This window comes from Tympanuchus pallidicinctus, unplaced genomic scaffold (genome assembly GCF_026119805.1).
Source record: "Tympanuchus pallidicinctus isolate F22 unplaced genomic scaffold, pur_lepc_1.0 scaffold12, whole genome shotgun sequence".
NCBI classification, from domain to species: domain Eukaryota; kingdom Metazoa; phylum Chordata; class Aves; order Galliformes; family Phasianidae; genus Tympanuchus; species Tympanuchus pallidicinctus.
The window spans coordinates 7,787,007-7,800,519 of NW_026294637.1; the positions used below are offsets into that span (position 1 = coordinate 7,787,007).

A 13,513-nucleotide genomic window follows, 5' to 3' on the forward strand; every position below is an offset into this window, starting at 1 on the left:
TGCTCTGTTGAGGTTAGGTGGGGACATCGTTCTCCTGCCTTGCTGTCAAGTGAATCACCCCATGGAAGGTAAATGGATGGCATCTCTGGTCTCAGTGCCCCATCTGGAGCTCTCTGCATGGATTTCCCCACCTGCAAGGATGGAGCTGCTGAAGGATGGCCTTGGTTTCACATAAGGGTTTATCGAGCAGGAAAAGCCTGTCTGCGTGCTGGCCCCATACCTCGACAGGAACAGTTACCAGCTGCTGACTCATGCAAACCTCTGGCACTAATTAACCGCGGCTGCTGCCAGCAGGATGAGGGGTGGGATGCGGGCAGGGCTGTGATTGGTTTGGGGCTGCGGATGGAGGGTGGGATTTGGTGCTGCTGTGCTCCCCCTTGCAACATCTGAAGGGGCTCTTCCTTTGAGGTGGGAACGCAGTGGCCCAGCAGGTCGGAGCCATCTCTGTGAGAATTCAGCATGTCTTTCATCCACGTGGACAAGGACTCAGATTTCCCTCTTCAGAATCTCCCCTATGGGGTTTTTTCCACAAGGGAGGAGGTGAGTGACAGCACATGTTGTCCTTGGGCTGTTGTAATGGTGTGGATCCTGTGAATAGGAGAAACTCCCAGCGATGTGGGATAAGGAAAAATCTTCCAGGTGGTGCAGGTTGCTGATCTGACAGCAGAGCAGCAGCTACTGCATTGTCTTTTTGCTTCTTGTAGGGTTTCTGGTGACAGCCTCCTCAAAACCGTACTAAAGAATGGAAAGTGTTAATACTTCTGAGGAGCACTTTGGCTGCTGCGTCCTATAGGTCTTGTGTAGTTTTGATTACTTTTATTGTTAAATGAATCGTCTCCTGCAATAGCTGTATTTGTACGTGCCGTGTTCTGGTCCTTAGCAGCCTACTTTCACCAGCTGGGTGGAGTGGTTGCAAGAGTAGTAAAGCAGAGCACAGCATACACGTGTTACTTCTGTCTCTGCTGCTGCCCCATTATGGTTTGTTGGGCACGGCACTGCAGCAAAGGGTTAAATGTGCCAAAGCAAAGCTGTGCCCAAAGGCTTGAGCCAGCTCTGTTTTGTCATAGAATCATAGAATGGCCTGGGTTGAAAAGGACCACAATGATCATCTACTTTCAACCCCCTGCTATGTTCAGGGTCACCAACAACAGACCAGGCTGTGCAGAGCCACATCCAGCCTGGCCTTGAATGCCTCCATGGATGGAGCATCTGCAACCTCCTTGAGCAACCTGTTCAGTGCATCGCCACCCTCTGTGTGAAAAACTTCCTCCTAACATCTAAACCTTCCCGTCTCAGTTTAAAACCATTCCTCCTTGCCCTATCACTACGCATCCTCAAAAACAGCCATTCCCCTTCCTGTTTATATGCTCCCTTTAAGTACTGGAAGGCCACAACGAGGTCTCCCCAGAGCCTTCTCTTTAAGCTAAACAAGCCCAGTTCCCTCAACCTTTCCTCATAGGAGAGATGCTCCAGCCCTTTGATCATCTTAGTGGCCCTCCTCTGCTTCTTTCTTGTACTGGGGACTCCAAGAAATGTGGTTCAACCTTTTCCAAAGAAGAGAGCTCCCAGTTCCTGGGTGCTGAGCCCCATTAGGCAGCTGCTGACCTGAAACCTGCAGCCACCCAATGCCTCAGAGCAGCTGTAACAGGGCCTGGAAAAAAAGAGAAGTACCTGGGAAGGAAGGACTGGAGGACTGCATACTGAAACTTCATTGCTATCTCCTGGTTGCTGCTGTCTCTGCTTATCGATACTGGTTTAAAAAAGAATTTAAGCCCAAAGATTGTGTTTTCTGATCTCTTATTTTCCACGGATCAAAACGAGATGGTTCATTTAATCTTTTCCTAGGTGCATGCGTTGTTATCTAACCAGTCTGGATTATTTTTCCACCTTCACGCTGTTCATCGAAGAAAACATATTTGCTAAGATCTTATTAGAAGGCAGGCAAGGGTTTATGGAAATTACTTGGGGGAAAAATTGTTTTTAAAATGGCACCGTGTCGCCCTGATTTCGAGCTATGGTGGTTGATGTCGTGCACCCCAGTTACAAATTAACCTGATGTGACCTTTAGAGTGCTATGCAGGAATGTTTGCTGAATAAATCCTTATCGCATTGGGAATCATGCTTAGAAATTAAAGATTAAGAAACATCTCATTTGGAAATTCAAGGTTAAAAAATAGGTTTAATAGCATGGATTTTCATCAGTGATTTTTTTTTCCATTTTGTTAAGTTAGTTTTCCTGATGAGTGTAACCAGACTGTCTCTATTTGCTTAAAGGCGTGGGTAATTGAAATTTGCCTTTGAACGTGGCAGCGTTTCTGAAATGCCCATTCCTCAGTGGTGGAGCTGCAGTGTGATGGGCTGTGATGGTCTGTGCTGCTCTGAGCACCAGCATGGTGAGCCCTTCAGGACTGCAGCAAATGAATGGGGGCTTTGTTTGTCATCTGTCAGGCAACACGACCGTGGCACTCTCCTACACAGGCAGGATGCTTTCCCTGCAGTCAGGATTGCACCAGTGTTCACAAATTGCTGTGACATTCGATCCTGTCCTCGTGGATTCAGCTCCCTGCAATTGCTGCCTTCCTCCGTGTGTTCTTTGGAGAATTTTTGGCTACAACTGTAAACTCTTTCTCTGACTCTCACCGCTTTGCAGCCTCGGCACAGGATTGGAGTAGCAATTGGAGACCAAATTTTGGATCTCAGTGTTATCAAGCATCTGTTTAATGGACCAGCTCTTGCCAAACACCAGCATGTCTTTGACCAGGTATTTATCTCAGTCTATAGTTTGAATTTCTGCATGCTTTTAAATATGTGCATGAAAATTTTTAGCAATGAACAATGAGACATAGACAGCAAACTGGGAATGCTGATTTTCATTCAGAACTGAAGCTCTTGGTCCGTTTTTAGCCTGGTGTAGTTGCAAAGTGGAAATACAATGAAGCAATGCCACCCATGTTTTGAGTGGTAAGGAGAAGTGAAAGAAACATCCAGAATGAGCAAAGTATTTCCAGTCACCTTGAGGCCTTTTCCATTGAATTGTTAGTGCAGCACAGAGCAGTGCTAGCAGCTTTCCTCATGAAACTTTGGTTTTGGATCTAAGGCAGGAACAGAAATGCAAGTTTCCCGAAGTCCCATTCTGGGGGCCATATGGAGTGGTCTTGGGAAGACTACCAAGATCACCTAGTCTAGATATCAGCCCATGCCTGTGACCATTCTAAACCACGTCCCTCAGTGCCTCATCCCCACGGTTCTTGAACACTTTCAGGGATGGTGACTCCACCACCTTCCTGGGCAGCTTGTGCCACTGCATCATCGCTCTTTCTGAGAAGAGATTTTTCCTGATATCCAACCGATCTCTGTGACAAGGCACAAATTTGGGGCATTTCATGGGGAACACAGCCAGCACCATTGGCTGTGCTACGCTTAGAGGCAGAGGCTGTGGCTGTGAGGATGCAGCGGGGGCATCTGGGGCCCTGGATGTTTTTTGTGAAGCAAAGCTCAGTCTCTTATCTATTGCCCATCAGCCCACCCTCAACGCCTTCATGGGGCTGGGTCCCACAGCCTGGAGGGAAGCCCGTGCCCTGCTGCAGTCTCTGCTGTCAGCCGCCGAGCCGACGCTGCGGGACAACACAGACCTGCGGAAACGGTGAGCCAGCCCGGGCCTGAGGCAGCTGCCCGCCATCTGAATGGGATCCCACTGCTGTCTGTGCCTAAATACAGCTTCAGGGACAGCTTCCCACCCCTTGCTGTGTCTCTGGTTAATCACTGCCTGCAAATGCGATCGTAGAACCATTTGATTGGAAGGGACCCTTAAAGGCCAACTGGTCCAACTCCCCTGCACCTACAGGGCACTTACAGCTGATCAGAGTCCCAGGTGTCCAGGGGATACATGGGGCTCCATGCACACCAACCACAGCCTCCATGAGGGAGGTGGCTGTGGGACCTCCAGCCCGTGCCTCCCCCTATCCCAGCAGTGCCCTTGTTTTTATTTCAACAGAAAGGAATCGCTGCAAGGCTTTGCAAAGTAAAATAAGGATGGAGCAGCTTCGAGAGATTCTCAGCCCTTTATGTGCTTGTAAACCACTTCAGGGTGAAAGCCACAAACTGTTCTGAGAGCTGAAGTCTTTGTCTTTTGTTTCAGGGCATTTGTACCTCAGGCTTCTGCTACCATGCACCTGCCGGCACACATTGGTAAGCCTTGTGGGTTGCCAGCTGCTCAGCTCTGCCCTTTGCTCCTGCCTAAAGGACCTGCTTTATTTCCAGGTTGCTCAGACTTAGCGTAGCTGTGATGGGGAATGGGCTTTGTAGGAGCCAGAAGTAGCTCACTGTATGCAGTGCATGGTAGGTGCTGTCTGCAGTGCAAGAAGAAAAGTCCAGGGACACTCAATATCAGCCTGAAAATTCCTGGATGTGGGTTAAGGGTTGTCCTGTGCCATGAGATCCTTGTCATCAGATTTGCAACACCAAGGGTCTTTGTGGCTCACACTCACCTTGCTCTCTAGACTCTTCACCATCTTCGTTGTCCTCCTGTGGATGCTCTGATGGTTTTACGTCCTTCTTATGTTACGGCACCCGAAGCTATGCACAGCATTAAACGCTCAGTTGGCTGCAGCTCGGCTTCCAGCACAACATCCCCCAGCAGAGGGCAGCAGCTGCCCGCCCGCTTCGGCAGGAGCTCCTCTCGTGCAGCCTTGTATCCAATTCCAAGTGCTGCTGAGCGCCTCTGCACCCTTCCCTGCATCCTTCCCTGCACCCCTTCCCACTCTTTTCATCACCTTTAGTCCCAGCACACGAGGGGCTTTTCCACATCCTTTGCTCCACATCCTTTGCTCCACATCCTCTGGGTTTCTATCCATGCAGGAGATTACACCGACTTCTACTCATCGCGACAACACGCCACCAACGTTGGAATCATGTTCCGGGGGAAGGAGAATGCTCTGATGCCCAACTGGTGGGTTATGAGGGTGGCTGTGCTGTGTGCTCACCCGTAGGTATATATATGCATTTTTAAAGGTCAGGGTAACCCTTCAGCAAAACATTGATGTCAGCTCATACTGCTGTCAAGAGCTTGAGAAAAGAGCCCCAAATCCCACTTCCCCAACCTGTGCTGGTGCATCTGCACCAACCACAATGAACCTCTGGTTCAAGGGCAGATTTACCTAAGAAACTGTGTTCTGCCAATTGCATTCTGGATTTAAGCTCCAAGGAATTAAGCAGAGCATTGGCACGGGAGTGCATTAGCACAGCTACATGGTTGCAGGATTTTGTATGTGTCTGTATCACAGAGCAAGGACGGGGCAACAGTTTTTGCCCGTCTGTGCAGAGCCTGCTCCTCAAACCTTGCACTCTGTGCAGCCCATGAAGCTGCTCTGGGTGCTGTGCTCTCAGATCTAACCTATACTCTGTGATGCTCTTTCCTGAGGCTGCACCTGCCTGTTGGGTATCACGGCCGGGCATCTTCTGTTGTGGTGTCCGGGACACCCATCCGGAGACCTGTGGGGCAAATGAAACCTGACAATGGTGAGTCCATGACAGGCTTTAAACATGGTCCCTTACTCTTTTTTTAACTATTGTTTTCCCTGCACATTGCAGTGTAGGGTCTGTGATGTTCCAGCTGGGGTCAAGGCAGAAAGCAAGGGGAAGCCAAGAGCTAAAACTGCCCTGTGTTTGCGTGCCAGGCAGCATTGGATGCTTTGTTTCTTCTGTACAGTTTTCATTTTCATTTCTCTGTTTGCTTCTTGCCTATAAAATACTCTTTTTTATGCCCACAGATAAACCTCCAGTGTTCGGTGCTTGCAAACGTTTGGATATCGAGTTAGAAATGGTAAGATGGGTTATTTCCCCTGCCATTTTAATAGATAAACATTAAAAAGAGGGGAAAAAAAGGTAGGATCAGCTTCTAAAATGAATATTACACAATCCACTTATCCATTTCCTCTGAAAACTCCATATAGCAGGCAATGAATGTTTCTGTGGAGGAAATCTTCCCTTCTGAGGACAGCAGGGTGCTTTAGATCATCCGCTATTTTGTTAATACAGCTTTGAGACTGGAAACAACTTGTCTGGTCAGACGTGAGCAACCTGGAAGTAAGCAGATGGGCAGGTTCTCCTATCAGGCACCACAGCCTGTTCCCTGGTCAGCAGTTCTCATGGAGCTGCAGCCAAGATCCTTTGCTGGATGTGGGGGTTTTGGAGGCCCAGAAAGGCTGTGCAGGAGCTGGGGGAGCAGAAATTGCTGCAAGTACAACCCAAGCACCTCATCCTGGCTAGAAAGAGAAAACCCATGCTGTGGGTTTTGTAATTAAATATCCTTGGACAATGCATCTTCTTGTGGCTTAGCATGGTTCCAAAGGAGAGAGCAGGGTTCCCTGTTGTGATTTCTGTGGCCTATGTTGTTTCATATGGGGGTAAGAGAGATGCTAGGTCATGGTAAACACCCAGCAGGGACGTTTCCCCACTACCTCCTGTCACTGTAGTCTCCCACTGAGCAATGCAATGACTTTAATTCTCTTTCATCTTCACAGCCCACAGAAAATATGAGTGGCCAATGGACTGTATTATTTTGCAAATGGAGGGACTAATTTTTCTCCTTTGTTTTGATACAGTCCTGCTAATTCCTGCCTCTTGGAAATGCAAGTCTCCTAAGAGTTTCAAAGTCTTAAGGAAGGGAGGAAAGAGGGAGTAGGTTGTTCCTTGTCTAATTAGTACAGGAAAGGATGCAAAAAACCATGTCTTGGCCAACCTCAGTTGCTCTGACATGTAACCCTCTGTGAAGGGGTGAAGTTCTCTACCTTCAGAAACTTAACCAACATTTTGATTTTCAGGCATTCTTTGTAGGACCTGGCAACAAGCACGGGGAGCCGATCCCAGTCAGCAGAGCCCATGAGCACATCTTTGGAATGGTCCTTATGAACGACTGGAGTGGTAACCAGCACCATGGGTGGGGTCAGAGCATTATGGGGTGCCCTAGAGATGGATGAATAATGTTTCTAAAAACACATTCATGGGCACTGAAACCACTGGGTGTGTTTCAAAATGAAATACTACCTGCATTTCTTAAGCTCTTTCTAAACCCATCTTTGATCAATCAGTAGAACCAGTGTCTGCTGCCTAATGAAGATTGATCTACTTATGAAAGAGCTAATATGCATCTAGCAGGGATCGAGCAGCGCTAAGGATGGTGATCTAAACAGAGGATTGATTTCAATGTCAGGATTAGGAAATAATTTGGCAATCACAAATCCCTCTGCCTATGCAGAGGTTTAAGCAGACAAAAGCATTGTTATTGAGGTGAAATGAGCCCTCCGGCTGGTGCAGCCCCCTGGCTGGGTGTCAGTTTAACTGAATGGAGGAGGAAAATATGATTATGGATGACCTAGCTTGCTTTAATTATCCCTGACTACTTAATGTAGCTGGTCTGAGAACTTTGGCTTGAGAAAGAGAATGGAATTAAACCAGAATTTGGGCACAATGGCTGTAAATTGGTAGTGAGAATGTTTCCAAGTCCACACAACTTGTTCTGTAGCTGTGCAGAGGTCTTCCACCAGTGTAGAGGCTGTACAACTCCAAGTATGTTTAATGGCATTACTTTCAATTTTCCCTTCCTAGCCCGTGACATCCAGAAATGGGAGTATGTTCCTCTAGGCCCATTCCTGAGCAAGAGCTTTGGCACAACCATCTCCCCTTGGGTTGTCACCATGGAAGCTCTGCGGCCATTCCTGCTGCCAAATCCCATCCAGGTCAGCAAGAGAAAAAGGCTTGAAACTTTGAACAGTTTGTAAGTGTGATCCTGCTTCAAAGACACAAAGAAAGCTTGAGCCCTTCGAATCCAAATGCTGACTGATGCAGCACAAACACGTGGTACCTGCCATCCTGCCCACTCGAGCAGAGCAGAAATATCATCTCCTCTAAAATGTCTTGAAAATGAACTGATCACTGAGCTGCTAGGTGATGTTTGGTAGTGCTTAGCATCCAGAAAGCAGGAGGGAGAGAAAGGGTTTGTGCCAGAGCACTTTGTTCAAACATCTGTGTTATGTGGAACTGTAGTTAAAATGGGAAAAGATAATGAAGTTCTTACAGAGAATTTACCACCCTCTCTGAGCAGGCACAGAACAGAGATGTGCTAGCTCTGTATTAGTTTTGGATTAACATCCATGCCAAAAAGATGGAGAGGGCTTTTGGAGCCCAAGTGCAAAAGAGGGAATCTGAATCTGTGGGATATCACATCTGCTCAGAAAGATCCTTAAAAGCGTGCGTGTGAAAGCAAGAAAAGCAATAATCTGAACAGTAATAATGGAAAGTAAATGGATTGTAGCACAGCCTGCATTAACAAGAACTCACTGACATGGCACATGGAATTTTTCCTTTTTGCTTGTGTAAACTGTCACATCTTTTATATGACTTTAGGATCCCAAACCACTGCCCTACCTTCGGGATGAAGAACCCTACACTTTTGACATCAATCTCTTTGTTGCAATAAAAGGTATGGCAGTGTGGAGCCAGTTGTAAAGCTGAAATCACCAATTAAGGACTGCAGAACCCCCCCAAGTACATAAGGCAATCTCGGCTCTGCATTCCTCTTTTCTTGCAAAGCTCTTCACATTCCCTCTTGGCCAACCAGTGATGCACATAGGAGGGAATGAAGCCCACCTGAGGATTGCAGATAATCAACCTTTGATGACGAGCCCCTATGGGGGCTGTCTGAATGGGTGGGCAAGAGTTGGGCAAGGAGAGAGCAGAAATCCATGATGTTAGGCCAGCACAAAGCCCAGTTAATGGCCTCACTGAGCAGAAGGTCCAGTTGTCCGTATTGTTGCTCATACAGTAAAGGAAATGATCAGAATTGGGTAGCTTGATGTTACGTTGGTGCCATCCATACACTTGTTTTCTGGCCTTCTTAAGGGAATGGAAAATGTTATTTGCTGCACTGCTGCTAGGGATTGTAATGATAAAAGAAGTCATCCATCTATAAATGAAAAGACTCCATCATTCATCCAAAACAAATGAGTTGTTTCCCTGTTTCTTGCATTTTATTTTCTGCAGGAGAAGGAATGAGCATGCCAACCACTATATGCAGGTCCAATTTCAAGGTAGGACTTTGGCCTCTTTCATTTGCTTGAAATCTTGCTGATGCTATCAGCTCAGCTCTTAGGCAGCCTCAAATACTGATTTTTGCATTAGTCAAAGATCAGGTCAGGTTTGGGTAAGGTTCATAGAATCACAGAATAACATGAGTTGGAAAGAACCCTTAAGGATTGTTTAATCCAGCTCCTGGCACCTCACAGGACCATCCAAAAATCAGTCCATATGCAAACAGAGGGAGAGGAGAGGATGGTAGTGGCAGCTTTTCCCTCCATTGGGATGAGAACTCCCAAGCACTGAACAAGAGAGCAGCTCCTCCTCCTGCTCAGCTTTGAATTCATGTAAAAGGGCTCTTGCTGCACCACAGTGGAAGACAGCCTTGCAGTCACAACTTGTACCTCCCATGGGGACACAGCTGTGAGCCCAGGTCTGCCCTGGTACAGTATGTGGGCTGGTGAACCATTTTAAGTTCACATTTGGCTCTGTTCATCTGTAGTAATTACCCTAATCAGTAAATCAGCAGTCAGCACAGCAGTAATGAGGAGATTTTTCTATAAGCCTGTTAGAATACTAAACGTGATCATGGATCCTGGGCTAGTAGTGCTGGCCTTGAAGAGGAAGAAGAGGATAAATGGCATCTGACTGAAAGAGGAGGAATTTTAAGGGGCAAAGTTACATGTTACATGTCTGAGTTTGTATGCATGCAACAGCCCGTTGGTCATCATGGGCATCCTGGTCTAGTACCAGGTATGGAGGTTGGTGGCCCTGCCTGTAGCAGGGTGGTTGGAACTTGATGATCCTTGGGGTCCCTTCCAACACAATCCATTCTATGATTCATTCTACTATCCTGTGATCATATAGAAAGCTATCAGCCATGTCACAGTTACTATTAGAAATGCAGCTGGGTGTGTCACTTTTAGGCTGCTGAAGGTTCCTGATTAAATAAGAAAATATCTTTAGGGATCTCCTGACCAGCATCATCCAGAGAATGCAATTCCTTCTGCACAGGCAAGTGACAAAGGTTTGTCCTTCATTGCTTTAGCCTCTTCCTCCTTCCTGCAGCACATGTACTGGACCATGAAGCAGCAGCTGGCACATCACTCCATCAATGGATGCAACCTTCGACCTGGAGACCTCCTGGCATCAGGAACCATCAGTGGGCCTGTGAGTGTTCAAGTGCTGATAGCACCAGTAACAGCTCAGCAGATTTAAAATACTACATCCACAGGCCTAACTTTGCAAGCTATCACTCTTGTACGGGGAGTGGTTGCAATGTCTGAGTAAGGTACTGGCACTTGCTGAAACATCAAATATAATCACTCTTCATGCTGTCTTTCAGACAGCTTCAGGGTAAGTGGTTTCCAAACATGGATACCTATCCTTCCATTCTGAGCACCTCTGCAGTGCTTTCTGCTTCCCCTAACCCATTGTGCTGCAGATTGACATTGATGATTTATAAACCTTTGCCAGCTTTGCTTCTGAAGAACAAAACATAAATAAAACTGCAATGTGGTTACATGAAAGCGTGGGTTTTCAGGAGTGCCCTAGATTTGTTTCCATGCTCTCTGTAGCTGCCTCAAGCGGCTTGTAAAGGATTTAGGACTGCTTTTAATGTACCAGATGAAGCCATGACTGCTTACAGCAAGCAAGGAATTGTAACGCAAAGGCAAAGCAATAAGCCAGTGTATTACCAACGAAGTAAATCAACAGCAAAACTCCATTCTGTGTGTTAATCTATTTGTGAATCTACTTCCAGCAATAAGTAGCTTAGCAGTAGGACTGTTACTAAAGAGACATTCACCTGTTGATAACTTTTGCTGCAGGAGCCTGAGAGCTTCGGCTCCATGCTGGAGCTTTCTTGGAACGGGACAAAAGAAATTCCTCTTGGCCATGGACAGTCTCGTAAATTTCTGCAGGATGGAGATGAAATCATTATAACAGGTAATGGCTGAGAAATGCTCGTATGCTGTACCTAGGAGGTGTTTCCAGGTGTTGGTAACAGCTGAGGACATGGCTGTGCTCCGTGTGCACGCATGCAACCCCAGCTCTTTCCATTCCTCTGAAAGAGCTGTGCTTGAGAGCTCTTTCATGCTGGGCTATGGTTTTCATTGTTATTGAGATGCATGTGTCTGCATCTCCCCTAGTGCTGGAGTTTGCAAGAGCATGGGCCACTTTGTTTTCCTTCTGCACTGCAAAGCATTTCCTTCCCACCCCTGACTGTCTTCAGTTACACTTTTCCTGGCCTCTAGCAATGATCCAGCTACCAACCCTAAACCTTGCAGGAAAGTTCAGTGGGCGAAAGCAACAACAGGACTGTGGCATGTGCTGGCAGGCTACAATTGCCTGCTCTAATTAATGCATTTAAAGCTGAAGATCTGTTACCGAGCTGTATCTCTACCTCAGAAATGTTTAATTGGAGAAAACTCAACACAGTAAAGCACCAGAACATCTAAGTAAAATGTGAGGATGAAGGTAGGCACTATGCTTACTAGAGCAGTGTTTCTGGCGATGCTAAAATGGATGAGCTGACAAAATCCAGCATAATGGATTGGTAGTGCTGCAGGTTGGTTCTGACTGCAGGAATATTGCACATCTTGTTTGTTCTTTGAACACATTCACTGAACTTGCATATTGCTGTGTTTCACCAATAGTCCTGGCCTATTTGAACTTCTTTTTTCCCCCATTGCAGTTCTTAAAGTTTTTATTTATCAGTCAGATTTCAAGACCACTGTACTCATAACCCCCTTTACACACAGTCTTAAATGTAGCAGCACCTGAATCAGCAGCTGTCACAGATCACAGCTCCACGATGAGAAGGGACAGTGCTGAAGGAAGATCCTGAAGGAAGATCAGACCCAGGTTCTCCTTGTACTGAGGAAGGGGTTAGCTTCTGCTCCCATGGAACAGCATTAAGATGAGAGGGAATGGCCTCAAGCTGCATCAAGGGAGGTTCAGGTTGGGTATTAGGAAACATTTATTTCCTGAAATAGTGGTGAGATATTGGCACAGCTGCCCAGGAAGATGGTGGGGTCACTGTCCCTGTAGGTGTTCAAGAGCCGTGGGGATGTGGCACTGAGGGATGTGGTCTGCGGGCATGGTGGGGGTGGGTTGATGGTCAGATAATCTCAGCTGTCTTCTCCAGCCTTTGTGATTCTATGACTTTTCCTGATGTCTGACAAGAAGGACCAAACCACAAAGCCTCACCGTGCTCATGGGTTGGGCTCCAACTTTAAAAACGTTCTTGTGTATGTGCATCTAAAAAGTAATGGAAATATCCTTACCATAGGATAGCCTCATCACGACATCTCAACGTGCGCAGGCCTGGGCACATGCAACCCCACTATCCACGAGGATAATTCTATTCATTCATGGCAGAACCCCACTGTCCTCACAGCACAACCTGTCTCCTGTTTTCTGCCCCCAGGTTACTGCCAAGGCAGTGGCTTCCGCGTGGGATTTGGTCATTGCTCAGGAAAAATCCTCCCAGCTGTGTCAGGTCTGTGATGTTCGTGGGAAGGGAACATCCAGGAGGAGGAGTAAAAGAAGGTGGAATATAAGGGAAAGGAGAAGGAGGACGTTTCCCCAGCCTCTCACAGCTGTGCTACTGAACTCAGATTTATTATTTTTATATGACTGATTGGAAACTTACTATTTTTAATTATCAATAAATATCTGCAAGATGAATGTGGCTCTCTGGTGTGATAAGAAAAGTTTTTCTGCCCTAGCTTTAAAGTTCTTGCGATGTGAGAATAGGATGATTTAAATAGAAAGCGAGATTTTTATCTCTTCTACATTAATATTTTTATCACAGCTATAAAAAGGTCTTCAAGTAAACTGAAATATTCACTGGGTTGGTGATACAGCAGAGCTTAAATCCTGGCTTCTTTTTTTCGCAGTGTTCATCTTCTGGGGGTAAAACCCCAAAAGTGGATGCTAAAACCCAGGAACCATTTGGAGGAAGATTGCTCCAGGAGCACCCCCAAAACCAACACACAAAAACACAAAATTGAACGTGATGGTCAATGCAACTGACAGCAAAACAACAGGGTGCTAAAGGAGCAGCCTTTTCAAAAGGGTGAAAACAGAAATTACACTGTACCAAAGGGAGGGTGGCAGCCCCAGCATAATGATTTGCACTTTGTCCCCTGTCAGGGAACAACATGGGTCTGGGTGCTGGCAGCTCCTTGCAGCGGGCAGTGAACAAAGCACATGGCACTTCTCTCCTGTGCAAAGGGCATCTGCCTCTGTCCCATGGCCTACAAATCAATTTAACGCCATGGCCCAGTGCCAAATCACATCAATTAGAGGACATCACTGACTGAAGGAGCTCAAGAGAGCAGCTAATGAACTCTGGTATGGTGCAAGGGAATCTTGCCAAATATCTGCTCAGTCCTCCAAGTGAAGGGGCTGATGGAGCTGTGGATTTCGTGCAAGG

At 46.7% G+C, this 13,513-nt stretch overlaps 1 protein-coding gene across 1 annotated transcript; it reads left to right on the forward strand.

The window, feature by feature from the left end:
- Positions 1-373: 373 nt before the first annotated feature.
- On the forward strand, positions 374-12,762 carry FAH (fumarylacetoacetate hydrolase). Its single transcript, XM_052671986.1, has 14 exons — positions 374-540; positions 2,651-2,761; positions 3,522-3,643; positions 4,139-4,188; positions 4,858-4,948; positions 5,420-5,517; positions 5,769-5,821; positions 6,822-6,921; positions 7,606-7,736; positions 8,404-8,479; positions 9,040-9,086; positions 10,141-10,242; positions 10,902-11,019; positions 12,503-12,762. Exons 1-14 carry the CDS (start codon positions 460-462, stop codon positions 12,580-12,582), a joined length of 1,260 nt encoding a protein of 419 aa, XP_052527946.1. The 5' UTR covers positions 374-459; the 3' UTR covers positions 12,583-12,762.
- Positions 12,763-13,513: the final 751 nt, after the last annotated feature.